Source organism: Triticum urartu, chromosome 1 (assembly GCF_003073215.2).
Source record: "Triticum urartu cultivar G1812 chromosome 1, Tu2.1, whole genome shotgun sequence".
Classification (NCBI taxonomy): domain Eukaryota; kingdom Viridiplantae; phylum Streptophyta; class Magnoliopsida; order Poales; family Poaceae; genus Triticum; species Triticum urartu.
Window position 1 is genome coordinate 40,163,303 of NC_053022.1, and position 26,509 is coordinate 40,189,811.

General features: G+C 42.9%; 3 protein-coding genes across 3 annotated transcripts; 2 read left to right on the forward strand and 1 right to left on the reverse strand.

Annotated features, from left to right (window-relative positions):
- Positions 1-2,412: 2,412 nt before the first annotated feature.
- Positions 2,413-5,687, forward strand: LOC125532673 (wall-associated receptor kinase 2-like). Its single transcript, XM_048696641.1, has 3 exons — positions 2,413-3,322; positions 3,904-4,060; positions 4,694-5,687. The coding sequence occupies exons 1-3, from the start codon at positions 2,413-2,415 to the stop codon at positions 5,685-5,687; spliced, it is 2,061 nt and encodes a 686-aa protein (XP_048552598.1).
- A 6,040-nt stretch (positions 5,688-11,727) lies between these two features.
- LOC125545483 (wall-associated receptor kinase 2-like) lies at positions 11,728-16,881 on the forward strand. Its single transcript, XM_048709435.1, has 3 exons — positions 11,728-14,428; positions 15,041-15,202; positions 15,616-16,881. The coding sequence occupies exons 1-3, from the start codon at positions 13,534-13,536 to the stop codon at positions 16,602-16,604; spliced, it is 2,046 nt and encodes a 681-aa protein (XP_048565392.1). The 5' UTR covers positions 11,728-13,533; the 3' UTR covers positions 16,605-16,881.
- A 2,575-nt stretch (positions 16,882-19,456) lies between these two features.
- LOC125545491 (50S ribosomal protein L10, chloroplastic-like) lies at positions 19,457-20,352 on the reverse strand. The gene has a single exon (XM_048709448.1). It carries the CDS (start codon positions 20,230-20,232, stop codon positions 19,648-19,650), a length of 585 nt encoding a protein of 194 aa, XP_048565405.1. The 5' UTR covers positions 20,233-20,352; the 3' UTR covers positions 19,457-19,647.
- Positions 20,353-26,509: the final 6,157 nt, after the last annotated feature.

Below are 26,509 nucleotides of genomic sequence, written 5' to 3' on the forward strand. Positions count from 1 at the left end.
GTGATGAGGATCACGATCCGAGGTCGGATCTTTCCCAAGGGAGGGGAGATGATGCGGAGCATCCTACGTTCATCCCCATGTACACTCCGACTACTCTCCAAACCCCAAGTGGACATATGACGAGACCTCGAACATACGCCATTGGACACAAGGTGAACTCGCTCCTCTCCGAACCATCACTTTCTACATGTGAGATATGGCTACTACCTCCAACGTGTGTTCTATGCATGATCAGGTACTTGGAGGAAATCCATGAAGTCACCACATCCAACGGAACAGCTAGCGAGGACGCCAAGTACAAGGACCAAGAGAAGAAGCTGCGCGAAGCTACAGCCACCGGATGACCGGCCCAGCCCGGACGTCCGGCCCCTGAGGACCCGAGCCGAATCTACGGACGACCGGAGCCACCGGACGTCCGACGACTCCCAACGCCCGGACGACCGCCAGACACCGGACGTCCGACTCTCTCCAGCGCCCGGACGACCGACGCCGACCGGACGTCCGACACCACCTGTTCAGAGCCAAAACGCCGGACGTCCGACATGCACCGGACGACCGGACCCTCATGAGCCACCAGACGTCCAGTACCTGTCGGACGTCCGACGCCTGTGCGCCCACCCGTGTGTTGGGCCGAAGCCACTTACCCTTTCATTCGCCTAGACTATATATACTCCTCCACCTCCTCCTAGTTAGGGTTAGCGTTGGTTTAGCTCATACTTAGAGATAGAGCTACGCTCATCCATATCAGATCTCCTCCGTGTGAGAGACTGCGGCCTCTTCGGAGAAGATCCCATTGGATTCAAGCCCCCTTTCTAAGGGAAGATCCCCCCGTGGATTCAAGACCTCCTCACGGAGAAGAACCGGTTACCTCTTGTATCGTCCCTTGTTGACTTTGGATCTTGTATCTCACCTTTGTGTTCATCGATCTAGCGCATGTGTGATCTATTCTTTTCAGGTGAGTGAATTCTCTCGTGTTTCCTCTTGTGTTTCCCTCGTTTTCCCCTCGTGTTCATCGCGGATCCGCTCCTTTCGTGAAAGATCGGTCTATAGGGTTCCTACCCTACATCACCCCTCGTAGGTGACCAGCCGCCCTCGCCTTATCAAGGATGGTCACAAGGGCATCCAGTGGTAGGTCGAAACAAGAGGTTTTTTACGGTACCATGGTACTCCTTAGGTAGGGGTGGAAGTACGGGTTAAATCCAACCCTTGGTTTAAAAGGGTAGTTTGGGTAATGTTTATTTAATTTTTGATCTAATTCCCTGCCGATTGGCTGGTTGAGAAGTCACCGACGCCTCCCTGATCGAGTTACCGTGCACAGCCATGGCTGTGTCCTTCCCACACGGCCCATTGCATGCATCTACCGCCGCCTGTGCTAACTTTAGTCGCTGACAAGGCCTCTCAGACGCATGCCTTATCTCAGTACTTGCCAGGCCATCAGCCAGTTGCATCGTTGGAGTTCTTCAATCTTGTAGTTGCAATTATTAAATTTTATGCGTCTCTCCTTCATAGTTGGAAGATGCTAACAAATCTTCCTGATGCATCGCTACGTGTGATTCCAGGGCGAGATTTCCGGCTGATCCGCTATGGATGTTGATCTCATCCCGTAATTAGTGGGGAATTAAATACCACCCTCACGTTATACCACGTTAATTACCAATTTACCCTTGAAATCAAGGTACTCCTCAACTTTTGGCTGTGGTACTCCCAGGTTTCCATATTGGAGTACCAAACAAATGTATCCATCAGATTAGAGAAAATGAATGGCTCATATTAACTTGTGGGTACCATAAAAGAGCTCCGAAACAAAGGCAAAAGATTCACCTCATCTATTAGTTAAGGAGTCTAGAGTTGCTTTTACAAAAGCCACGAGAAGGTTACATGGCCGCTACTCTCCCGGTATAATACAGCCCAAATGGTTTGCGCCCACAATGACCTAAAACTTGCCTTCGCTTTGAATGTTTGATTGTAGGATGGACAAGTGGGTAGACTTGTGGCGGAAGATCCTAACATTTCTCTCACATCAAATGGTCCAACAAGTTAGCATGGTAGGGGAGGCTAACTGGCTAACACTTTCTGGTTCGGCCTATTGGTGCTTGACATATTGATCCACCAATCCTTAATAAAGAGCTCATCAATTAATAATGAAGTGTTGATAATTAATGATGAAGTGCCGATGTAGTCGAGGTTGAGCACCTCTTCATCATTTCTCATAGTCCGACCAACAGATTTGATGGTCTGTTTGCGAAGCGGACAAAGGCCGCAGTTTGGCCATCCTTTTTTTCCACCTCTCTGCCGTCCCAATACAATTTTGAATTGCAACCAAGCGAAGAATTAACTAATAACCATCGACGGTTCCTGTATATATAGAGCAGCTAGTGAGCTATGTTGCACAGGAGCTGGTACAATATATCAATGCCGACGGCATTCTTGCTGACCGCCCTGCTCCTGGCGGCAGCGGCAGCCACCAACGAGGCGACAGGGAGCCTCGTCGTGACCCATGGCTGCGCGACGAGCTGCGGCGGCGTGGACATCCCCTACCCTTTCGGCATCGGCGGCGGCTGCTTCCGCAAGGGCTTCGAGATCGAGTGCATCAACAGCAGCCACGCTGTGCTCGCCGGCACGTCCATCCGGGTGATGCGCCTGTCGTCGGACCGGGCCGAGTCGCTGGTGATGCTCCCCATTGGATGGATGTGCTTTAACGCCTCCAGCCCCAGCGAAGCTTCGGATTTCAGCTACGCCGAGACGGAGATGAACAAGGACGGCGTGTACCGCATCTCCAACACGCACAACATGCTCGTCGTCCTCGGCTGTAACACCTTCGCCTACACCGCCAGCGGGAAGACGCAGGGCGGCACCGACGCCTACACCTACTACACCGGGTGCATGTCCTTCTGCAACAACTCGGCCAGCGCGCAGGACGGCCTCTGCGCCGGCGTCGGCTGCTGCCGCCTCGACATCCCGCCGGGCCTCACCGGCAACTACTTCAAGTTCCGCGCCTACAACCACTCCACCATGATGGACTACAGCCCCTGCGACTACGCCTTCCTCGTCGACAGGAACAACTACACCTTCCGCCGCTCCGACCTCCGCATGGACACCAACCGGACCTCGCCCGTGTGGCTCGACTGGGCCATCCGCGGCAACGGTTCCGTCGATATCACCGCCGGCGACGTGTTGTCGTGCACGCAGGCGCCCAAGACGGGTCAGTATGCCTGCGTCAGCGCGTACAGCGACTGCGTGGATTCCACCAATGGGCCTGGCTACAACTGCAAGTGCTCCGAAGGCTACGAGGGCAACGCCTACCTTGCCGACGGATGCACCAGTAAGTAGGAGTACTTTCTGTGAGATTCTATGAAATTCGTTGAATTTCGGTAATCTCAGTAGTCCCTGAAATATTTACCTTTCCACCAAATTATTTCAGTAGTATACAGGAATTTAAATATTTTCCATTTTTTCAAATATTTAATTGAATCCAATAGAGTAGTTCGGCCCTCTGAACGAAATGCAAACCGAAATTGATTTCGGTTGCTTGCTGGATTTTGTCTAAAACTGAAAGAGAAAACCGGTAGTACTGCTCCTACTAGTACGCTGTAGTTGTACACCCTCTGTTTTATACTGTGCTAACATGGTGACATTTTTTACTTAGCATTTAGTAACTTTGACCGTCAATCTTTGATTGAAATATGTACGAACAGATCAAATATGAAACTAGTATTTTTCTTGACAAATTTGATGGTGTAGTTTCCGGCCAATACATATGAAGATCTTTTTTTTTCTTGTTAATCAGTGCTCAAAATAGAAGTCTGACTGCATGTTTTCTAAGACACCGTTGTTATTAGAAATATGGTTTAAGGAGGTCGATCGATGCCCTAATGACTATTTTTGTGAATTTGCGCAACACAGATATAGATGAATGTGCACATCCAGCAAAGTATCCTTGCTACGGTATCTGCAAGGACACTCAAGGATCTTACCAATGCACCTGTCATCCAGGTTATGAGAGCGATGACCCAAGAACTGGACCCTGCGCTCCAAAGTTCCCACTTGTTGCACAGATTTCCATAGCTAACCTCAGGCAAACTACTTTGAATCTTTTGATTTTGCTAATTATCAGTTCCGCAAATATTTAATTTATCTACGTTCACTTAAAATAGACAACACAAATTAAGTAATCTTTATATGCAGCTCTTATTATATGTACTCCCCTTGTCCCAAAATTCTTGTCTTAGTATGTATCTAGACACGTTTTATACATTCCTATCTAGACAAATCTAAGACAAGAATTTTGGGATGGAGGTAATATTTTGTTATAGTTTAGTCCCTCCTAGAGTTATCTAGCTAGCTGAATGAGTGGGTAGATGTGAGGGGAGTGATGAGTATTGTTTGAGATCTACAAGTGACCTGACTTAACAAAGTTCGAGTCAACTGATGAACAAGAGCAGTTTTAAGAGGGACCATGTTAAAATTTGCCGATGAACAAACAATTCCCCACCGAGGGCCACAATCTTATAGTATCATGTAGGCTCTGAGATGCGAGTACATTCAATTCAGTATCTTACTTTTCTTTAAGTTAAATATATACAGTTACTCAAAGCAATGTGTAAACTTTAAAAATGAACTTACTGAATTTGTTAGCAGAACAATAATCAGGATATTTTTCATTAAAATATTTAGGTTTGCTTATTTGTCCATATATAGGTGTAATAGGTGGTACACTTGTCATCGCATTTGTGGCATTCATTATTATTATTCGAAAAGAGAAGCGGAAGACCAGAGAGTTTTATGAGAAAAATGGTGGTCTTACCTTGGAGAAAGCTAAAGTTATAAAGCTTTTCAAAAAGGAGGAGCTCAAGCCAATTTTGAAAAGTAGCAATTTAATTGGAAAAGGTGGCTTTGGTGAAGTTTACAAGGGGGTTGTTGATAACATACTAGTTGCAGTAAAGAAACCAATTAGTGGTAATGTGCTGGAGAACAAGCAATTTGCAAATGAAGTCATCATACAGTCTCAAGTCATCCACAAGAACATTGTTAAGCTTATAGGTTGTTGCCTAGAAGTGGATACCCCCATGCTAGTGTACGAGTTCATTTCCAAAGGAAGCTTGCATGACATTCTTCACGAGTCTGACAAGAGGGAGCCGCTCAACTTGGATGTGTGCCTAAGCATTGTTGTGGAATCGGCACATGGTCTAGCTTATATGCATTCCCAAGCCCATACCAAAATCTTGCACGGTAATGTTAAACCAGCCAATATACTTTTGGATGACAACTTTGTGCCAAAGATCTCAGACTTTGGCATATCGAGGTTGATTGCAATAGATAAGGAACACACTGCAAATGTCATTGGTGACATGACTTATATGGATCCAGTATACCTGCAAACAGGTCGACTGACTGAAAAAAGTGATGTCTACAGTTTTGGGGTTGTCATCTTAGAGGTCATTAGCAGGAAGAAGGCCACTCATTCCGACAATAACAGCTTAGTGACGAGTTTCCTTGAGTGTCATAAAGAAGGGAAGAAAGCAACTGAGTTGTTTGATAAGGAAATTGTCGTAGCAGGAGATTTGGAGCTTCTTGACACTCTGGCAGGTATTGCTGTGGAATGTCTTAACCTGGATGTGGATCAAAGACCATCAATGACAGATGTCGTGACGCGTCTTCTCACATTTAATAGATCCCGTGTGTTGTAACTTGGTCTCTGGGTTGAGTTTTAACACGTATGAATATTAATCATGCATCACACTTCTTTCCATTCCAAAGTCAGAGTGCATCTCCCGGTAAGATAGGTAACTATTGAGGTGTGATTTTTCTGTATTTGCTGTTGTGAGAAGTAGAGGAGGCCATCCTGAGTTTTTGAAATTTTGCAGTATTGTAGCAAGTAATTAACTGTGTGGTTTATGTGACCAAATTTCTGAATAACTAGATGAAACCCCACGTGTTGCTGTCGAAATTGAAGCCAAAAAACTTAAGCGAAAAACAATACAAATTGATAAGTTAATTAAGATAGCTTGTACGTTGAGAAACACAGACCTACATAATGCTATCGCCAACTGATTACTTGAACGTTTGTTTGTTAGTTTGCTCCTTGGATGTTGCCTACCCTGTCTTTTGCTTTTCTGGTTACGTATAATCTTGAGTGACATTCTGGGGTTGTTATCATGAGACGGATATACGTGTCTTCTCCTTTACCCCACCTCTCAATGTTGTATGACTAATCAACAACATGGGAAAAATATATTAGAAACTGCTATGATACTTAGTTAACATGGCATTCAATAATGGTGATAACAATGGAAATTTATACGATGCAATGAAGATAAAGGGCTTTCTTACACTTTTTTTAAAAGAGGGAGAGAACCTCAGCCTCTACAACGAGTGATGTACACAAACATATATTATTAATTATTTTTTCTTACATGAGCAACAATAGTTTTTTTCCCGCAAAAAACAGTCTTTAAATTAGAGGTTCAAAAATAATTGACTAAAAATAACATATTTAGAAACAACATGAGGGAGAAGGGATTATCCTTTGACTAAATTATAAAGATTACACCGGTCCATCTCACTTGCATCTTGATCATAAAAACTTCCGTCCTCTTCATGGCCCGCAACATATCATAGGAGGTGTCGATTCGTTGGTTGGTTGTCATCAAGGCTAATCTGTGATAATAGTATATATTATTCACTGATTTATGACCGGTGAATCGTGCCTCCCACGGATTCATCTCCTCTACAACTTATCTTGACCTCCCGCTCAGAATGGATCGCATATCCCATGGATTGATGCTTTTGCTGCTTGTCGGGAACTACAAGTGACTACTACTATGGATCGCCGCTCGCTCATTCGTTTGTCGCGACCTCACACAAATTGACCCCCTCATGAAGCGATCCTAGTCGCCCACCCAAATCAAACAAAGAGAAGTAGGTTGGTTTGGTCTGGGCATGAGAAGGGGGTCACATCTCGCCACACTAGATTTTAAGCACGAGAGTGGTAGTGGACCGTGATATTCACGGTTCCGGTCCAAAATATAGTTATTTTAGCATGAAATTTAGCGGGACCAAAAATATTTCTATAGAAAATCCAACTAATCCACACAATAGTTGTGCGAGTCGCGACTACGTTAGGTTGAGGTTTTTATTTTCATTTGAACTTTAGACCCGGAATCGGATTCGAAATATTTTAGCGGGAAAATACATCTAAGCGGTGCAACAAGGAGAACAACATTTGTGTGGAGCCCGAACACATAAGACACCGAGTTGACGGCTTCTATAAGTTTGGAGAGCGGCAGAACACTTTGTTATGTAAGTGGTTGCGTAATAGCTATAGCTTCATGTAATTCACGCATCTTCGTCCATGTCCGAATTCAACGTCAACTCTCAATCCGCGCCAATACAAGTATTTCATCTTGTTCTCCATTATTTTATGTGAAATAGACATCATAGTGTAGCAATACAAGTGGCAAATAAATATACTTGCTTTTTTTCAGTAACCACCATGTGCAAGAATATATAAAAAGTGCAAGAAGTGATGAAAGTGAAATGCAGATAAATACACATAAAATCATGGACCAAATTTGGGATGACAGCAGATGGAGAAGGCTACCCACATGTATATATGTGATCGGGGCGTCGCGGTTCTTCGTTCTCATGGACAATCAGGTGGCAACGACAGTGTACAGCGAAGAGAAACATGTCATTCCGCTCGCCGAATTTTGGCATGCAACCAGGAGCAGAATATTTTGACGGGAAATTTTGGCAAGGGAGCGAATATTCCAACAAGAAAGTTGGGTAGCAGGAGAGGGAGGAGTAGTAGGTGCTATGGGCAAGGTGGCGGGTAGAGTGAAGAGATGGCATAAAGAAGTTGTAGGAGAGTTGGAGGGGCGGCTCAAAAAGGCTCGATCTGACCTTGAAAGGCGTATGAAGGATCAAGTCTCTGAACATAAAGTTAGGGAGGAAGCAAGACTGCGGGGAGTGGTGCGCGACTTGGAGGATAAGAAGAACATCAAGGCGAAGCAACGTACCCACATAACCTGGATCAAGGACGGGAATAGGAGTACTCGATATTTTATGGCCTATGCATCAGCGAGGAAGAAGGCTAATAGAGTGAAGGAGTTGAAGAGGGAGGATGGATCCATGGTGAAGGAAGGAGAGGGTTTATCTGACTATGTCTGCTCTCTTTTTTCAGGAACTCTTCACCTCACATAGTGGTTCCAATTTGGCTGACCTTATTGAGAAAGTGGAGCCAAGGGTCACTACCGCCATGCAGGATATGCTTAATGCTGAATTTTCCCGAGAAGAAATCAAGGCCGCTCTTGATCATATCGGGGATCTCAAGGCCTCGGGACCGGACGGGATGCCGTCCATTATCTATAAGAAGCACTGGCACTTTATGGGGGACAAGATTGTAGACGAGGTCCTCGCCGTGTTGAATGGTGGTGAGATTCCATCAAGTTGGAATGATACAGTAGTTGTGCTCATACACCAAAGGTTAAGAACCCAAACAGGATTAAAGACCTACGGCCAATATCATCTCTATAGTTTGCTCTTTATTGATGGGTTGCTCCCTCGATGCCTCTTGTATGTCCTTGAGTTTGATGGAGATATACCTCACCACGCGTCATTTCTTCAGGTTGCCTCTAGTCGGGAGGACGCGAAGGCCCGATTAGGAAGGCTGAACTTATCTAACATGTCACTCTTCCCGGCAAAGATACCTTGAGATGATTTTCAGCCAAATTAACCTCCGAAGCTCTTTCATCTCGGGGAATACAAGTCGTTTAGTTACTCACGACACAAGAAAAAAGAAAAAATAGTCAAGAAAGTGCTCTCATCCAAAGAACATGCAAGGTGGCAGTAGTACTACATACCAGGAGGCTACCTTGGCCTAGGTGCGGGGTTCGCCACCGGATCAGACCCTGCCGGGGGAACGGACTTGGTGCCCAGGTCATCCCTAATAGAGCATCGACATCGATGGCCGACAGGAACGGCGGTTCCCTCGGGGATTTTGGAGCTACGAGCCTATGACTGGGTCGTGCTGCCTGCCGCCCCAGCAATGACGGCCATTAACGAGTACTCCCTCCGTCCGCTAGAAAGTGTGCATCTAGGTATTTCAAGACAAATTAACAAATTTTGCACAAACCCCCTTCCTCCCCTCATTTAAGCTACTGGCAGATGTGGTGCTGCTTCGATTCAAGTGTACAATTAATGCAAACATAAAGCAAAAAAGCAATCCAAACACCAGAAAGTACTTGGCGCCAGAGAGTTTAGCTCCACTTTCACTGTTCTCGCTACTTAAACTAGTAAGATAACAATAGTACTTGGCGCCAGAGAAATTAGAAGAGGCGCCATGTTTAAGAATTGGAACCCAAGTGTCTAACCCAGCCACAAAAAAGCAGCTCACATGAAGCAAACGGTACACCACAAATTCACTATCCATGGCCATGGACTTGAACATGAAGCAAATGGGAAAACAAACTTTTGCCATCTTAAAAAGCAACAGGAAAATTTGCCATGTTGAAAAAGTAAAACTTCAGATTAGGCAAATTTGCATGTTAATTGTGAAAAAGGCACATGAATTTGCCATGGTATAATTAAGAACATACAAAAATACAATGCATTTTAAGTTGCCAAAAAAATGAGTATTATTAAAAAAATGGAAGTGTGATCTGGAAAAATAAAATTGCCATCTTAAACTTTAAAACTGCCATCCTCTAGGTAAAAAAATGTCGTGAATAAATAAAAAATTAGCATTTTCTTACAAAAAAACATAGAAACATAAATTCATAAATGCGATGCTCTGTAGTATGAAGATTGCCCTGCTACTTTATAAAATTGTCATTTCTCCAATTTATAAATTTACTATGATAAGTAAGCATGACATGCCAATAAAAATTAAAATGACATCCTCTTATTAATAAAACTGTCAACAATAATAAAAATTCCATGCTCTGAATAATTTTACCATCCTGATTATTATAATAAAACAGGAATGCTCCTAATAATAAAAACTACATGTTATTAATAAAAAAATGGCATGCTCTTTATCATAAAACTCACATCCTCTTGATAGTACAAATGCCATTTTACTAATTATTAAAATGACACACTCTTAATAAAACAAATGCCATGTGAGAAAGTAAAAAAAAATTCCAAAAAATGTTATGACTGCGTGATAAAATTTCCCAAAAAACTTGCCATGGGGGCATTCCGGAAAGACCTAAAACTTGCAATGCTACCTATGATAAAAATACACATGGCAAGTTTGAAATCTTCCCCTCTAAAAAATAGGGATTTTTATTTTCAAAATATGAAAATGGCATTTTAGAAGAAAAAAATCAAATGAAAAAATAATTTTTGAAAACTAATGTATCTGAGTGCATGTGTTCACAGACCGGCTTCAGCCCAAGTTGTTAGTGTGCATGGCGAGGGTCTGGTGTAGCATTTCAACCCACTCAAAAAAACCCAGTAAAAATGGTGTATCATTTCCGTATACCCGAATAATGACGCGTTCGGAAGGAAACCGGGCACCTGCACGGCTGCACGTAATTACGGAGTAGTAGCATTTTGCTTGGACCCGTAATGTTTTTGTGTGTGAATGACTTGGACCTGTTATGTAGTAATCTCTAACGTTCTGGATCCTGTACTCTGGCTTAATTTTGGTTAATGTTTTTTGATCTTAAAAAAACATTTTGGCGTGTGATAATCAATGTGGTTGACCGTGCACCTACGTGCTATAGGCCACAGTGCACAGGGCAGGGCGGTCCGAGAGAGAGCAGCACATACACATACTCGATCAAACCCACGGTCAGGCGCGTTCACACTAGACGGAAGTGGTGAGGCAGGCTCATTTACATCGGGCAGGCCGGAGTAAGTGCACCCAAGGATAGCGGGGTACTTCGAACTTTATTTCTTCTCCGCTAGCTACAGAGAGGGACGCAGAGTGAGCTCGACCGACCCAAGAGGCAACCCCGCGCGAGACTTTGGCGTTGACCGGCGCGCGCCGTCGTCTCCCCGTCCCCGGCGGCGAGCTCTGCTGGTTGCGATCTGAGGTTTGCTGTGCGTCTCCTTTCCTTCTTCATCCCCATTTTTGTTTCGAGGTACTACTTCGTTGGAGGGCGTTCGAGGTTCGTCTCGTGTCTTCGGGGTTTGGGCTCGGGGTGTTTTAAACACAGCACACAAAGAAGAAGTCTGGATCTGTTTTTATGGCCTCCGTGACTTCACTAGCTAGCTAGTATTTCACCGTGGTGCAGTGTCCTCACGCGCAGTTCAGAATGTCCATTCTTTTTCTTATACATCGCGCGGTGATTGTTGGATCTTGCTTCGTTTGTTCCATTGGTCTGCTTAAGATTGGAGGCTGCTTTAGTTACGTTGTTTTGTATTGTGTAAGCTGCGTGATAAGGTATTTGCGCTATTAATTTCATCATGCCACCATTCATGACCATCCACAGCCTAGATTGCCCTCAGCATTTCATCCTACGTAGCACTATATTTTTTTAGGGAAACGTAGCACTGTATTTTTGTTTTCATTTTTTTGAGAAACTTTATTTTTGTTTTCATATGAACGTAGACTATAGAGAGAAGAATTCGAAAAAAGAAAGACTACATATATATATATATATATAGAGAGAGAGAGAGAGAGAAGAGAGAGGAGAGAACGGTTTACTGGGACTGGGCCGTTCGCAGCCCACCTAAATTCGTACGTGGCCACCCATCGAGCCACCTCCCGGCCCGAGCCTTCCTTTTTTTTCCAGCCGCCGACCCGCTGGAGCAGATCGGGTCGTCTCCGGCGCCGTCGTCCTCCCCGCGCTGCCTCCCCCCGCCACTGGCACCAGCTCGACCTGATCTCCCTCTCGCTATCAATGCTGCACCTCCCTCCATGGTGCTCAACCGGCATCAGCTCGGTCTTCCTGCTTCCAGTAGCTCGCTCCGCGCCGGCCGGCTCCAGCGCGGACGGCGACGAGGTGGCGCTCCGTGCAGCACCTTCACCGTGCGCACGAACGTGGCGCTCGACGTCCTTGCAATTAGCGGCTTGTGTTGCATATATGCATTTTAGACGATGTTTTTGAGGATGTTACTTCCATTCTGCGGTCAGTCCTCTGCAATCTCATATGGACACATAGAGGAACAGAGAATTAAAGGTTGATTTCAAGAAAAGGCTAGTGTGCATTTGTAGATTTGCAGCTTGTAGCTTAGGTTTTCTTCATGGATGCATGGTTAGGGAAACAATGATGTGTACGTATATGCTTGGCACACTAATGTCTGAAAAAATCAGCATGAAGTGTTCAGATATATTGCTGAAGAGTTAGGTAGTCTGCTCCCGAGGAATTGTATGTTTCGTGGATGATTAGGCATTCTGCAATCATTTATACACAGAGAAAAGCTAGCAATTAAAGATTGACTTCCAACAAAGGCTAATGTGCATTTTAGATTTGCAGGTTGTAGTATTCAACAGTAGTAATGCACTTGCAGATCTACTTCATGGATGTATGGTTAGAGACAATGATGCATATATGCTTGACACACTAATGTCTGAAGAAATTAATGCAATGTTCAGACATATTGTTGAAGAATTAGGTTGTGTGCTACTGAGTAATTCTGTAATTGTATGTTTCTTGTATGATTAGGCGTTGTGCAACTTAACAATGGGTAACTTATAAACTTTGCAGTGCAATTTTACAATGAGTAACTTCTAGAGTTTATAGTGCTATTCTTGCGTAGGTAGACCGTGTAGTGACATCTGTGCTAATTAAACATGACACAAGTAGATCTAGTGGTATTTTGGAAATTGTTTTCTTGCTCATATCCATGGGAAAACAGTAGGAAATAGTAACACAATATCAGCTAGTCAGAACACAATAATAGTCCAGGGGTACCGTATTATAGACTTTTCATCAGACAACCTAGACCATAAGCTCAAACGACAGAAAACAAAAAGAATGACTGCATTTGTTTAGCTGCTTTTTTCCACTGCTATTCAGTGGGCAGTTAAGCTTAAGCCGTCTCCTTGAGCCGAAAATAAGTAGGCCTTAGTATGGCTGCGGGACATGTAGTTGGTAGAAAAAGTCCCAAATGCCCATGGGTGCTCGATGATGTTTCAGTCCTGATTCGGCACGGTTTATTGGGTTTTGTTATGACATATAGCACAAATCATATATTTGGCACATGTTTTTAATGGAAATGAACATTTTTTTATGAAGTGAAATGATGCAAAGAACAATGTTTTAATGTAGTTAAAAGCATTTAAAGGCGATACAAAATTATCTAAAGATGATTATATACAACCAATCTGTGTTACGCACACATTAAGAAATTGTTCGTAGACACTGGAGCAGATCAGAGAACAAGAGATTGCACACTTTGAAGAAATTGTTATCACACAAAATTAACTAGAATGTGGGATGCTGCTGGACTACTACATGCATATTGCTTTGTTCTTGAGTCATTTTATATATGTAAATTAATTTCTTATTGTCCACCATCGGCGGTTCCAGTATAAAGGAGTGAGCTACCGTTGCACATGCATGAGCAGGTACAGTATCAATGCCGACAGCATTCTTGCTGATGGCCCTACTCCTGGCGGCAGCTGCAGCGTCAGCCACCGCCGAGGCGGCAGGGAGCCTCGTGGTGACCCATGGCTGCGGCATGAGCTGCGGCGGAGTGGTCATCCCCTACCCTTTCGGCATCGGCGGCGGCTGCTTCCGCAAGGGCTTCGAGATTGAGTGCGTAAACAACGGCCGCCCTGTGCTCGCCGGCACGTCCATCCAGGTGGTGCACCTGTCGGCTGATCCGGCGGAGTCGCTGGTGTTGCTCCCCGTCGGGTGGATGTGCTACAACGCCTCGAACCCCAGCAAGGCCGCAGACTTCAGCTACGCCGAGACGGAGATGAACAAGGACGGCGTGTACCGCATCTCCAACACGCACAATGAGCTCGTCGTCCTCGGCTGCAACACCATGGCCTACACCGCCAGCGGGAAGACCGAGGGCGGTGGCGCGGCGTACCCGTACGCCTACTACACCGGGTGCATGTCCTACTGCAATGACTCGGCGAGCGCGCGGGACGGCCTCTGTGCCGGCGTCGGGTGCTGCCGCGTCGACATCCCGCCGGGCCTCACCGGCAACTACTTCGAGTTCCATGCCTACAATCACTCCACCATGATGGACTACAGCCCCTGCGACTACGCCTTCCTCGTCGACAGGAACAACTACACCTTCCGCCGCTCCGACCTCCTCATGGACACCAACCGGACCTCGCCCGTGTGGCTCGACTGGGCCATCCGCGGCGACGTATTATCGTGCACGCAGGCGGCCAAGACGGGTCAGTCCGCCTGCGTTAGCGCGCACAGCGACTGCGTGGATTCCACCAATGGGCCGGGCTACAACTGCAAGTGCTCCAAAGGCTACGATGGCAACGCCTACCTTGCCGACGGATGCACCAGTAAGTAGTACTTTCTGTGAGATTCTATGAAATTCCTTGAATTTCAGTAATCTCAGTAGTCCCTGAAATATTTACATTTCCACCAAATTATTTCAGTAATTTCAGTAGTATACAGGAATTCAAATATTTTCCATTTTTTATAAAATATTTAATTGAATCCAATAGAGTAGTTCGGCCCTCTGAACGAAATGCAAACCGGAATCACCGAAATTCACTGAATTTCGGTGATTTCGGTTGCTGCTGAAATTTTCCTGAAACTCAAAGTGAAAACCAATAGTACTCCTACTATAGTACGTATGTTCTAGTTGTACACCCTCTGTTTTATACTGTGTTAACATGGTGACATTTTTTACTTCGCATTTAGAAACTTTGACCGTCAATCTTTGTATGAAATATGTACGAACAAATCAAATATGAAACTAGTATTTTTCTTGACAAATCTGATGGTATAGTTTCCAGCCAATACATATGAAGATCTTTTTTTCTTGCTAATCAGTGCTCAAAATAGAAATCTGGCTGCATGTTTTCTAAGACACCATTGTTGTTAGAAATAAGGTTTTAAGCAGTCGATCGATGCCCTAATGATGATTTTTGTGAATTTGCGCAACACAGATATAGATGAATGTGCACATCCGGTGAAGTATCCTTGCTACGGTGTCTGCAAGGACACTCAAGGATCTTACCAATGCACCTGTCATCCAGGTTACGAGAGCGATGACCCAAGAACTGAACAATGCGTTCCAAAGTTCCCACTTGCTGCACAGATTTCCACAGGTAACCTCAGGCAAACTACTTTGAATGTTTTGATTTTGCTAATTATCAGTTCCGCAAATATTTAATTTCTCTACGTTCACTTCAAGTAGACAAAACAAATTGTGCAATCTTAATATGTAGCTCTTTTTATATGTATTTTGTTATAGTTTAGTGCCTCCTAGAGTTAACTAGCTGAATGGGTGGGTGGGTGTAAGGGGAGTGACGATTACTGTTTGAGACCTACAAGTGACCAGAATATATTTAACAAAGTTTCAGTCAACTGGTGAACAAATAATTCCCCCGCCGAGGGACACAATCTTATACTGTATCATGTAGGATCCGAGACGCGGGTACATTCAATTTCAGCATCTTACCTTTCTTTATCAGGAATTACTTATTAAAGTATTTAAGTTTGCTTCTTTGTCCATATATAGGTGCAATAGGTGGTGCACTTGTCATCGCATTTACGGCATTTGTCATTATTATTCGGAAAGAGAAGCGGAAGACCAAAGAGTTCTATGAGAAAAATGGTGGTCTTACCTTAGAGAAAGCTAAAGTTATAAAGCTTTTCAAAAAGGAGGAGCTCAAGCCAGTTTTAAAGATTAGCAATTTAATTGGAAAAGGTGGCTTTGGTGAAGTTTACAAGGGGGTTGTTGATGACATACTAGTCGCAGTAAAGAAACCAATTAGTGGTAATGTGCTGGAGAACAAGCAATTTGCAAATGAAGTCATCATCCAATCCCAAGTCATCCACAAGAACATTGTTAGGCTCATAGGTTGTTGCCTAGAAGTGGATACCCCCATGCTAGTGTACGAGTTCATTTCCAAAGGAAGTTTGCATGACATTCTTCACAGGGTTGACAACAAGGAGCCTCTCAACTTGGATGTGCGTCTAAGCATTGTTGCAGAATCAGCACATGGTCTAGCTTATATGCATTCACAGGCCCATACCAAAATCCTGCACGGTGATGTTAAACCAGCAAATATACTTTTGGATGACAGCTTTGTGCCAAAGATCTCTGACTTTGGCATATCAAGGTTGATTGCAATAGACAAGGAACACACTGCAAATGTCATTGGTGACATGACTTATATGGACCCAGTATACCTACAAACAGGCCTATTGACTGAAAAAAGTGATGTCTACAGTTTCGGGGTTGTCATCTTAGAGGTCATTAGCAGGAAGAAGGCCACTCATTCTGACAACAACAGCTTGGTGACGAGTTTCCTCGAGTGCCACAAAGAGAAGAAGAAAGCAACCGAGTTGTTTGATAAGGAAATTGCAACCACAGGAAATTTGGAGCTTCTTGACACACTAGCAGGGATTGCTGTGGGATGTCTCAACCTTGATGTGGATCAAAGGCCATCAATGACAGACGTTGTGGCGCGCCTTCTCACATTGAATCGATCACGTATGGTGTAACTTGGTTTGCGGAGTTGAGTTTTAGCAACATGTATGAACCTTTATTGTGCATCACATTTATTCCCATTCCAAAGTCGAAGTGCATCTTCAAGTAAGATATGCAACTTTCGATGTGTGAACCTTCACTTATTGTATTTGCTGCTCTGAGAGGTAGGGGTTTCAGAGAACTTGTAGTACGAATGTAGCAAGTAATCGTGTGTTTTATGTGACCAAATGTATGGATTAATTAATTAAATTCATGTGTGATGTTGCGATTTGCTCTTGCTCCTGGAAACCTCAACGGGCTCGCCATGAAACAGTGCATTCCATGGCAATATCTAGGGGTGATCGTAAGAATTCAGAGATCTGCTAGAGTATTCTCAAGCATGAAATTCTTTTTCTTGACCATACGTTTCCAATTCAAGGGTTCCTTGTGATTATGCACTAGAGTGATTTGCAAGGGTGTATCATGCTGTATACTGATACCGGAGGAAGCTCGTCGTCGTCGTCGCTAGCTAGCCAGCGTTGAGAAACTCGGAGCAACGTTGAAAGCAGAACCAAAGCTGCTTTGAGGGAGAGAGACCGACAGAAAACCAGGCTTCCTCGCCATCAAAACAACAAGTTGAACAAATCATTTTGTATGTATGCAGTTCCAGTCTTTTGCTCTAGGTTCAAGTTTATGAATACTGCAGATTTGCAAACAACGCAATTTGACAGGTTGAACCGTCGGGCTGCAATTGTTTCCTTCTTAAAGATGTTTTTTTCTCAATCAGAGCAGCTGGCTTATGGAGTCGCTGGAGTGTTGCGACTCGTTGTAATCAGCTGTAACTGATGTGGCCTCATAATGTTCCTCATCTCTTATAAGTAGATATATGGCTTAATGGATAATTCTGCATGGCCACCACATTACCTGATGAGCACTGGGTTGAATTTAGTTTTAGAGTGAGTGACAGGAACAAGTATCTCCATTGACCGCTCAACTCTCTGCCTCTTTCAGTAAACTCCAGTATGTGGCACTGGCCTGGTAAATTCCTCCAAAATAATTGAAAATAAAATAAAATAAACACATCACAAGTACATAACCTAGGTGATAAAAATGATCATGAACGGAAAAACAAACACTACAACGCACCCAAGCTCAATCGAACTGAAACAATGTGATAACTGATAATACATGTTGCAACAAAGTAATGATGATTACGGCATTCCAAGACTGAACAGACCAGCAATAAGCATGCAAGTACGCTGGACATTCAAACAGGAGAGAAAAATCAGTCAACACAATAATGGTGCTTCAAGTTTTCCATGGGCTGTGAGTAAAAACGGCTGCAGAGAATTCTTAGAGCCGAAGGATTTGCTTCTCTTGCCTCCCTACTCAGCTGCTACCACGACAGGTTATTAAAAGAATGGCATGTCTGCATATTAATCGGAAGGAGGATTATCAGAAGAACTGCTACTTGTTGTGCACACCATTATTCAGTTATGCCCCGTTTGCACAATGTTGCTGGAGCTAGCTATGCCCTCATATTCAGTTAACTGGCAGTCTTCAGGATAAGATCTTACGCTTGAAGAACTCTCTGGCTGTTACTTCTTTTCATGGAACTAATCATATTGGTTGCCTGGAGCATCTGGATCACCAGAAATGATTACATCTTCAACAACAAAAACCCGCCTCTACAGATGCAGGAAATTTTTTAAGTATGAGTTGGAAAATGGTCCTTTGTCGCGTTCAGAGAGCTTCTTATGCTAGCTTTGTAGAATGGGTTGCCCGGTTCTTCTAAATCTATGTACTCCCTCCGTTCCTAAATATAAGTCTTTTTAGACATTTCAAATGGACTACAACATACGGATGTATGTAGACATATTTTAGAGTGTACATTCACTCATTTTGCTCCTTATGTAGTCACTTATTGGAATCTCTAAAAAGACTTATATTTGGGGACGGAGGGAGTATTTGCTTGTAATTATCTGCATGTATGTTTCATGTAAACTATTTTTTAATTAATTGAAATGTGAAGTATGTTAACCACCTACTGTTTTGTCCTAAAAAAACTAGGCGTACTCAGCTGTAGTTAATAATGAGTAATGATGTAAGATAAGAAACCATGCCAGTTCAAATTGTTTGGTGAAGCTGGCGCACAACTCACAAGTGATGTGAGCTCATATTGTTCTTAATCTTATATATACATATAGCTTAATAGCTAATTCAGCATGTCTAACACAACACCTGTTGAACATTGTTCTGAATTTAGTTTTAGAATGCAGGAACATGATGTATCACCATTGACTGACATTGACCTGGTGAAGTTCTCTAACTTATAATTAGACAAAGAGCATAACCTAGGTGAAAGATCAGCAAGGGGAAACCAAACTTTACAACGCACCCAGGCCATCATCTATTGATCGAACTGAAATGATGTGATAACTGATACAAGTTGCGCTTGCGCAATGAAGTAATGATGCTTATGGTATTCCAACGTTAGTTTATCAGGAAAAAAAAGTCCCTCTGGGGATGTGCATGTGTTGTCAGCTGCACAACTTCCCTTTTTCTGGGGAATGCATAGCTGCCAAAAAAAAAATCCCTGGCTGGAGTTCATGTCTTTTGTTGTCTTTTCTTAGGTGATGTCTTGGGTTAATGATACTCCATGAGTTCATCGGTCTGCACAAAAATCTAACTTCGCTAACAATGCTGATAGCTTGTGCCATCTATCTGGGGAATCTATTGTACCATATAGCTAGTATATGCTGATAGGTTCTCTTTTTCATTCTGCCCCCTCCTCTACTCCAACAAGGAACAAGCAACCAAAGCAAGAATATACATCATCATCCTAAGCTTCTTTCTGATTTTGTCTAGTACACGAGCGATTCGGCACTAGTGAAAGATCTAGCAAATCACATTTCTTCTTCCCATTCAAAAGTCAGTTCATGAACTGATGATACATATGGGCAATGCATCCTTATGATGGTTTTGTGGGTGTTCTCTACTAACACTGAATTCAAAATCTGCAAAAGAGAAAGGAGCTGCAGGTGTGATAACTGCGGAACCTCGGCGTCGATGGAGGGATCACTTCTCCGGCGCCGGAGCAGGAGCCGCCTCCTCGGCGGGCGGCTTCTCGGCCTGCGCCATGGCCTCCTGGCGCGCGCGGAGGGCGGCGAGGACGGAGACGGCGGGCATCTGGAGGCACCCGAGGAGGTACTGGTAGGACTGCACCCTGGTGGGCATGGCCTCGAGCTGCGCGAAGTCGTCGGGGCCGTAGAGGCGGCCCTCGTAGACGGCGCCGGTGAAGTCGTTGAGCTGGAGGCGCCACTCCTTCTGGAAGTCGCGGTAGGGGCGGAGCGCCGGCGGGATCTCGTCGGAGCGCACGAAGAGCCAGGCGTTCATGCCGCGGGCGCAGGGGCGGAGCGACTCCCAGCGCGTGCCCTCGACCGCCGCCGCGAGGTCCGAGTTCTTGGCGACCAGCAGCCGCGCCGTGGAGGGGAGCGAGGCGCGGATGCTGCGGAGCTGCGCCACCGTGAAGCCGTGGCACCAGATGCCCGCGAGGAGCTGGCACCCGTCCAGCTCGCGCCGGAGCGCCTCCTGGCGCGCCCGCTCCACCGCCAGCCGGATCGGCGGCAGCGCAACCCCGGCGGCGCTGCGCACGGACGTCATAGTCGGCGGTGGCGGTGGCGGCGGCGGCGGCGAGGGTTCTGGGGGGCGGCGTTGCGTCTGACTTTCGGCTGGGGGAGCTGCTATGTGCGATTTGCAGAGAGCCTCCAGCTGGGCCAGCCCAGTACTGTGAGATCTGTTGTTGTAGCCATAGAGGTTGTAGCATTGGGGAGCTCTCGTGTTACTGTGGCGATGGATTTTATTATTATTTTCGAACATTTTCTAGGAAAAAAAGCAAAAATTTCTTTTGAAATGCGAATTTTTTTTTAGTTTCTATTTTTGGGGAAACATGAGCGATTTTGAAAACATGAATATTTTTCGAATTTGTGAACATTTTTGGAACATAGGAACTCTTCTTGAGTTCCCAAATAGTTTTTGGAAAATGTGAATATTTTAAAAAAAATTCTAACAGTTTGCCATTAAAAAATTCTCCATGTATTGAAAAATGCAGACCATGTAATCAAAAAATGTTAATATTATATTTGGAAAATGTTAAATGTATACATAGAAAATGTAGATACATACCAAAAGTGTACAATGTGTGTGTAAAAACTAGTTTTCAAAAAAATGTTAATCATCTAGTTAAAAAATGTTTCTGATGTATACAAAAAAATTAGAATGTGTACTGAGAAAGGTCAACATATGTTGAACAAAGATAAAACCAATGAAAGTCGACAAAGAAACAACGAAGCGAAGAAAAACATACAGACCGAATAAATACAAAAAAGGCGAAATTAAAAATCGAAGAAAATCAATGAAAAAGAATGAAAAAGGTAAAAAAAAACCAGAAATAAACAAAGGAAAACAAAGAAAAATCGATGGAAACCATCAAAGAAACAAAGAAAAATAAGAAAATAGGAAAGAAGAAAAAACAATGAAAACGGAGAAAGAAACTACAGAAAACAAAAAAAAGAAGGAAAGGAAAAACTAAGTAAAGACCAGGAATAAAACAAAGTAAAGCGATGAAAAAATCAAAGAAAAAAAAACAAAGAAACCCATAAAGATAGAAAAATCCGAAAGAAAAATGAAAAATAATAAAACATAACAAAATGTGGCGTACGCTACCAACGTGCAATCAAGCGCGCCCGAACAATCAGTTGATCAAGAGCTAAGAAACGGGCTAACCTAGTTTTGTACAGAATAGAAAAAGCGTTCAGCGAGATAGAAGGTAGTCTTGCAGTAAGCGAGATATAGCTCTTGCACAATTTGTCAGAACTTGCGACAAATAGGAAGTTCTTTTGACACACGAGGCTTGTACTAGAATGTGTAAGTAATGGGCCTCACTGAGCTTTTCTGGATCGTACAAATATTCAAATAAGGCCATTTTTTTTTCTTACCATCGTTGAAGCCCGAGCGCTTGTTACCTTTGTTTAATCCACTAAACTTTTCTAACTTGTCTCAATTTTTTTAGACTTTTCTAAATCAAAAAGGGTAATTCTGGGAGCAACTAGTTGGAGGGTTCCCCCTGTGGAATTTCTCATTCGACGCATATTGTGTCAATTAACGCCACTTCGCACATGAATTCGCTCGCTAGTGGTTCCTTGGGACGGCGCATTTGAAAACACACGTTCTCGGGTTTTGGAAACCTCCCGGAAGGTTTCAGTCTGGTTGTTTATTTCCTTTTTCCTTTTTCATGTTCTTTTATTTTACTGGTTTTGTATGCCTTTTTTTAAATGTCCTTTTTAAACAAATCGGAATTTAAAAAATGTCCATGTTTTCCAAAAATTAAAAAACATTCCATGTTCATATATTTATTGTCAAATTCAGAGAATGTTCTTGTTTTTAAAAAATGTCCGGATTTTTTCTAGAATGTTTGAGTTTCTAAACTTGTTCAAAATTCCAAGAAATATTCCCAATTTCAAAAAAAAAATTGTGATTTCAAAAATTGCTCATGATTGTAAAAAATATTTTTATTTTCTAAATATGATCATGGTTTCCAAAAATGTTCGCCTTTTATAAAAAAATTGACGCCTTAAAAAATTGTTCATAATTTTGAAAATGTTTTGCATTCTACAACATAGTTTTCTTAAAACCTAGAAAAATCATGTGCTACAGTGTCAATACCTTCTGACATGTATAAATATGTGGGGGCCGGGCACTCAATTTCAAGTATAGTTCGGTCGGACTGTTTTGGCTCTCTAAGTTGCATACGACGTTGTATCGAGGTGATCCAAAAAAACATAATTATTTGTCTTGAGGAGACGAAGAAATTTCATGGTGAGATATTTATCATTTGAGTCAATCTTAGTTACATTTATAACCATGCCAAAATCTGGTGTCAGCCATGTATGTAGAAACAAAACCTAAATGTGTTGTGTGTTGACAATTTCGTGCAATTGCATTTACATACAAATTGGACCCAAATTTTACCGACTCATATGTGAGGATGGAGTCGGGAGAGATGGCTAGCTCACCCGCTAGGAGGGGTGGGAAGGAGGAAGCAACCATAAGTGAACTCGTCATCCTAGTGCTGGAGAGAACAGGAAAGGATGGAGAGGCGAAGAGCTCCTCCTCCTCTTCTAGCCTAGCCTCTAGGAGGGCTCGTAGGGGATAGTTGCATCAAGGAGGGGGGGGGCCCCGCGTGAGGCAAACATCGCCATCGACGTTGGGGACGGGGCGGGTCGGAGCTGAATCCGCATGAGGCCGGGGAAGATCCACGACGATGAGCTCTCTCGAGGGGGTTGGTTGACGGTATGGTGAGGTGTCCAACAGCTAGAGGAGAGGAGAAGCACTTGAAGATAGAAAGAATAATTATCTCTCTATGGTTAGGATCTTTTATATGGACTGGCCAAGGAGTGCATTGCGGTCGGCCTTAACCTAGGCGTAAAATCACACTGACGTGCCGAAATGTAAGCGCATCAGATATGAATGGTACAATGGGAACAGGACAAAGTAGACTTCTGGTAGGTGATATTGGGCAGGTTCATTGATGATCTAGGCATGCTGCCCAAGAAGCCAGCTAGTACATCGGTACAATCAACGAGAAGATTAACAAGGCCAAAAGCACCACCTCATGGATTTTGCAAGATTCATGTTGATGCAGCCATTGCGAGGAACCAAATCAGAGGCGCAGCAACGACCGTTTGCAGGGATTTACAGGGTAATTTTATGGGAAGTTCAGCACTAGTGATCGAAGGCATAACTGACAACGCCACCATGGAGGCTATAGCCTGCCGGGAGGCTTTGGCTCTGGCTGAAGATCTTCAGATAAACAATTTTGTCGTAGCTTCAGACCCGAAACAGATCATCAGTGACACTAAGAAGGGGACCCAGGGAGCATATGGTTCAATCATTAGAGAAATCAAGCATAGATCTGCCTTTTTCAATTGTAATTTCTTGTTTGGAAGTCTTGCTACAAATGTGGATGCTGATAGGTTAGCCAAGTTTTCGAACTATCTTGATCAGGGTAGACATGTTTGGTTGCTACAACCACATCATCCCTTCTGCATTCCTCTCCTTCGGGAGTTTGATCAATAAAGCTTGGGTTTCCCCTAAAAATGGCGATATTGGCCCATCTGTGATGACATCACTAATCGGTCATATATACGACTGTTTAATGATAACTTTTTCGTTCAAGTTAGACCGTTTGAGATATTTATTACTGACTTGTAATATATATAATCGGTCATTGATGATTGTTGGAACATAAGCCTCGGAGAGAAGCCATTCGGTCGCCACAACATACAGCAAATTAACCCCTTCCAGTGCCAAAGCCAACATGTTGTTGCTTAGTAGGTGAAGAAAATTAAACCGTAGACATGTCCGCTAACAAGTCATCAGTAGGGTGGAAGAGTAAACCGGGTTTGTTAATTAGGCCAATAATAGTTTAGGAGGAAATACGTGTCAAACCTGACAGTTTAGGGGGTTAAACATAATTATCTCTTTCTGATCAATCCTTTATATTTTGAATTCTTTCTCACCAATCTGGGCTGAACTACTGTGCTCCTAAATGGAATCTCTGGCCTGTTAGATCCTCCAAAAAGGTATCTGGTCCATTAAGAACTCAAGAAAAGTTGGCCTGTTTCAACGCAACGACTATATCTCGCTGTTTTCCACCGTCCGTCTGACTGGGCATGCCGATGGTTTTGCAAAGCTTATAAGCTACAGCCTACAGCGTTTTTTCTGTGGTTTTGGAACCTTCTATGGCCGTTTTTTTCCTTTCTTTTAATTTGCCCGTTTTAGTTTTGTTTTTTATTTTCATGTTCCCTTTTCGGTTTTTTTCTTCCAATTTTTCTTATTTTTCATTTCCATGTTTTTCATAAAAATAGGTCTGAACAGTTTTTGGTATGTCATATTTAAAAAAAATTCTATTTTTCTATGATTCCACGAAATTTTTTTATATATCATGACCATTCTTAAAAATTTGTCCGTTTTGTGAACATTTTTACGTTTTGTGAACATTTTTAAATTTCATGAATTTTTAAACGTGCTAACATGAATGGTATGACAAATTTTAAAAACTAGATGAACATTTTTTAATACATGACCAACATTTTTTAATGCATGTATAAGAACATTCTTTGAAATACGCAAAAAAAAGCTACAGTTTGAAGCGTTTTTTGTGTGGTTTTGGAACCTTCTATGGTCGGTTTTTAAATTTGTTTTACTTTAACGGTTTTTGAGTTTTGATTTCCTTTAATTTTCATGTTCCTTTTTAGTTTTCTTTTTTTCTTCCAGTTATTTTATTTTCCTCTTTTTTTCTTTTCCATTTTCCATGTTATTTTTATAAAAATAGGAGTGAACAGTTATTTGTATGTCATATTTGACAATTCTATGAATTTCTTTTATATGTCATGACCATTTTTAAAATTTGTGAACATTTTTTGAATGGTACCAAAAAATTGTAAAACTAGATGGATATTTTTGAAGACACGACTAATTTTTTTTAATACATGTATAAGAACATTCTTTCAAATACGCGTGAATGCTTCTAACACACCATGAACATTTTGATTTAGGCTAGGAATAATTTTTTAAAGACACGATGAATTTTTTTATACATCGTGAACTTTTTTATAAAATAAGTAAAATAAAATTATTTCCACAGAAATTCATTTTTTTTGAAGAAAAAACACAAAGATGTATGTTTTTTAGAAATAGAAAATCATACGATTTTTGGGTATATATAAAATTGTATCTGGCCTCCTTTTAGCAACTAAACCATACATAGCCAACTCAACTAAATTGGCGACCATAGGGTGTAGTGGGCCAGCCTAATCCACGAGACAGAGGCTAGCGTCCTGTCAGTCACGCAATAAGCGAGACCTAGACGTGCCCCAGTTTCATTGCAGTACAACTCCTTTTAAAAAATACTTATAATTTTGCATAAGACTGTGGAACTCCTCGGCGTGTTTAACCGAAAAATGCTTTCACCCTGCTTTATATATAAAGCAAACCGTCACAAGCCAACAAGATTCGAACAGTCCAACACAACACACACGACATCAGACACCAGAGTACACAAAACAGGTGAACCACAAAATGGGTTTTGCTCAGGGCACAACTTAACAAGGCCTAAAACCCCCAAAACAGGCACATGCCGAGAGAGTTTTTCGAGAGACAGTTCATTTACGAAATTCCATGTTAACATGGTAATTTCTACGCGAATCTTGCAGGAAGCCATGTAGATAACTTCTAATCTCCTTGGGACACAGAAATACTTCAAGTAGTGCTGCGGTTTCTGTGTTCCTGCAAAATTCCATGTAACTACAGAGACGATACATTTTTTTTATGGCACGTGCTTGCAAAAGCATAGGCACGTCACCAAAACCATATGACAGACCAGGATTGGGGGGAGGGGTAAAAAGATGGCCTTGTTTCAGTGCAGTAAATTATAAAGGCAAACATATGACTTTTGCATAAAACAGGGGAAGTCCTTGTTCTGTTTCAAATGCAATCTTTTTTCGAGAAATAGTGACCCTTTGGATGCACATTTAGATAATTCCATGTTAACGTGGAAATTTCTACGTGGATCATGAAGGAAGCATATAACTTCTAGTCTCTTTGGGACGCATCGATACTTCAAGTAGCACTGTAATTTCCTCGGAATTCCTGCAAAATCCCCGTGTAACTGCGAAGACAGTACATTCTTTTTGTGCCTGATTCATCGTCACAAATTTCTTTGGATAGTTTGTGCAGGGCCAGGTCTATCTCGTGGATTGTATTATTTTGTAACCGCACGGTCGACAGCGATGGGTCGTGCAAGATCAGTATAGGTGTTGTGTCACCATCAAAATCAAATTTTGTGTGAATATAAATGTTGGCTGCATATGTATCTCGA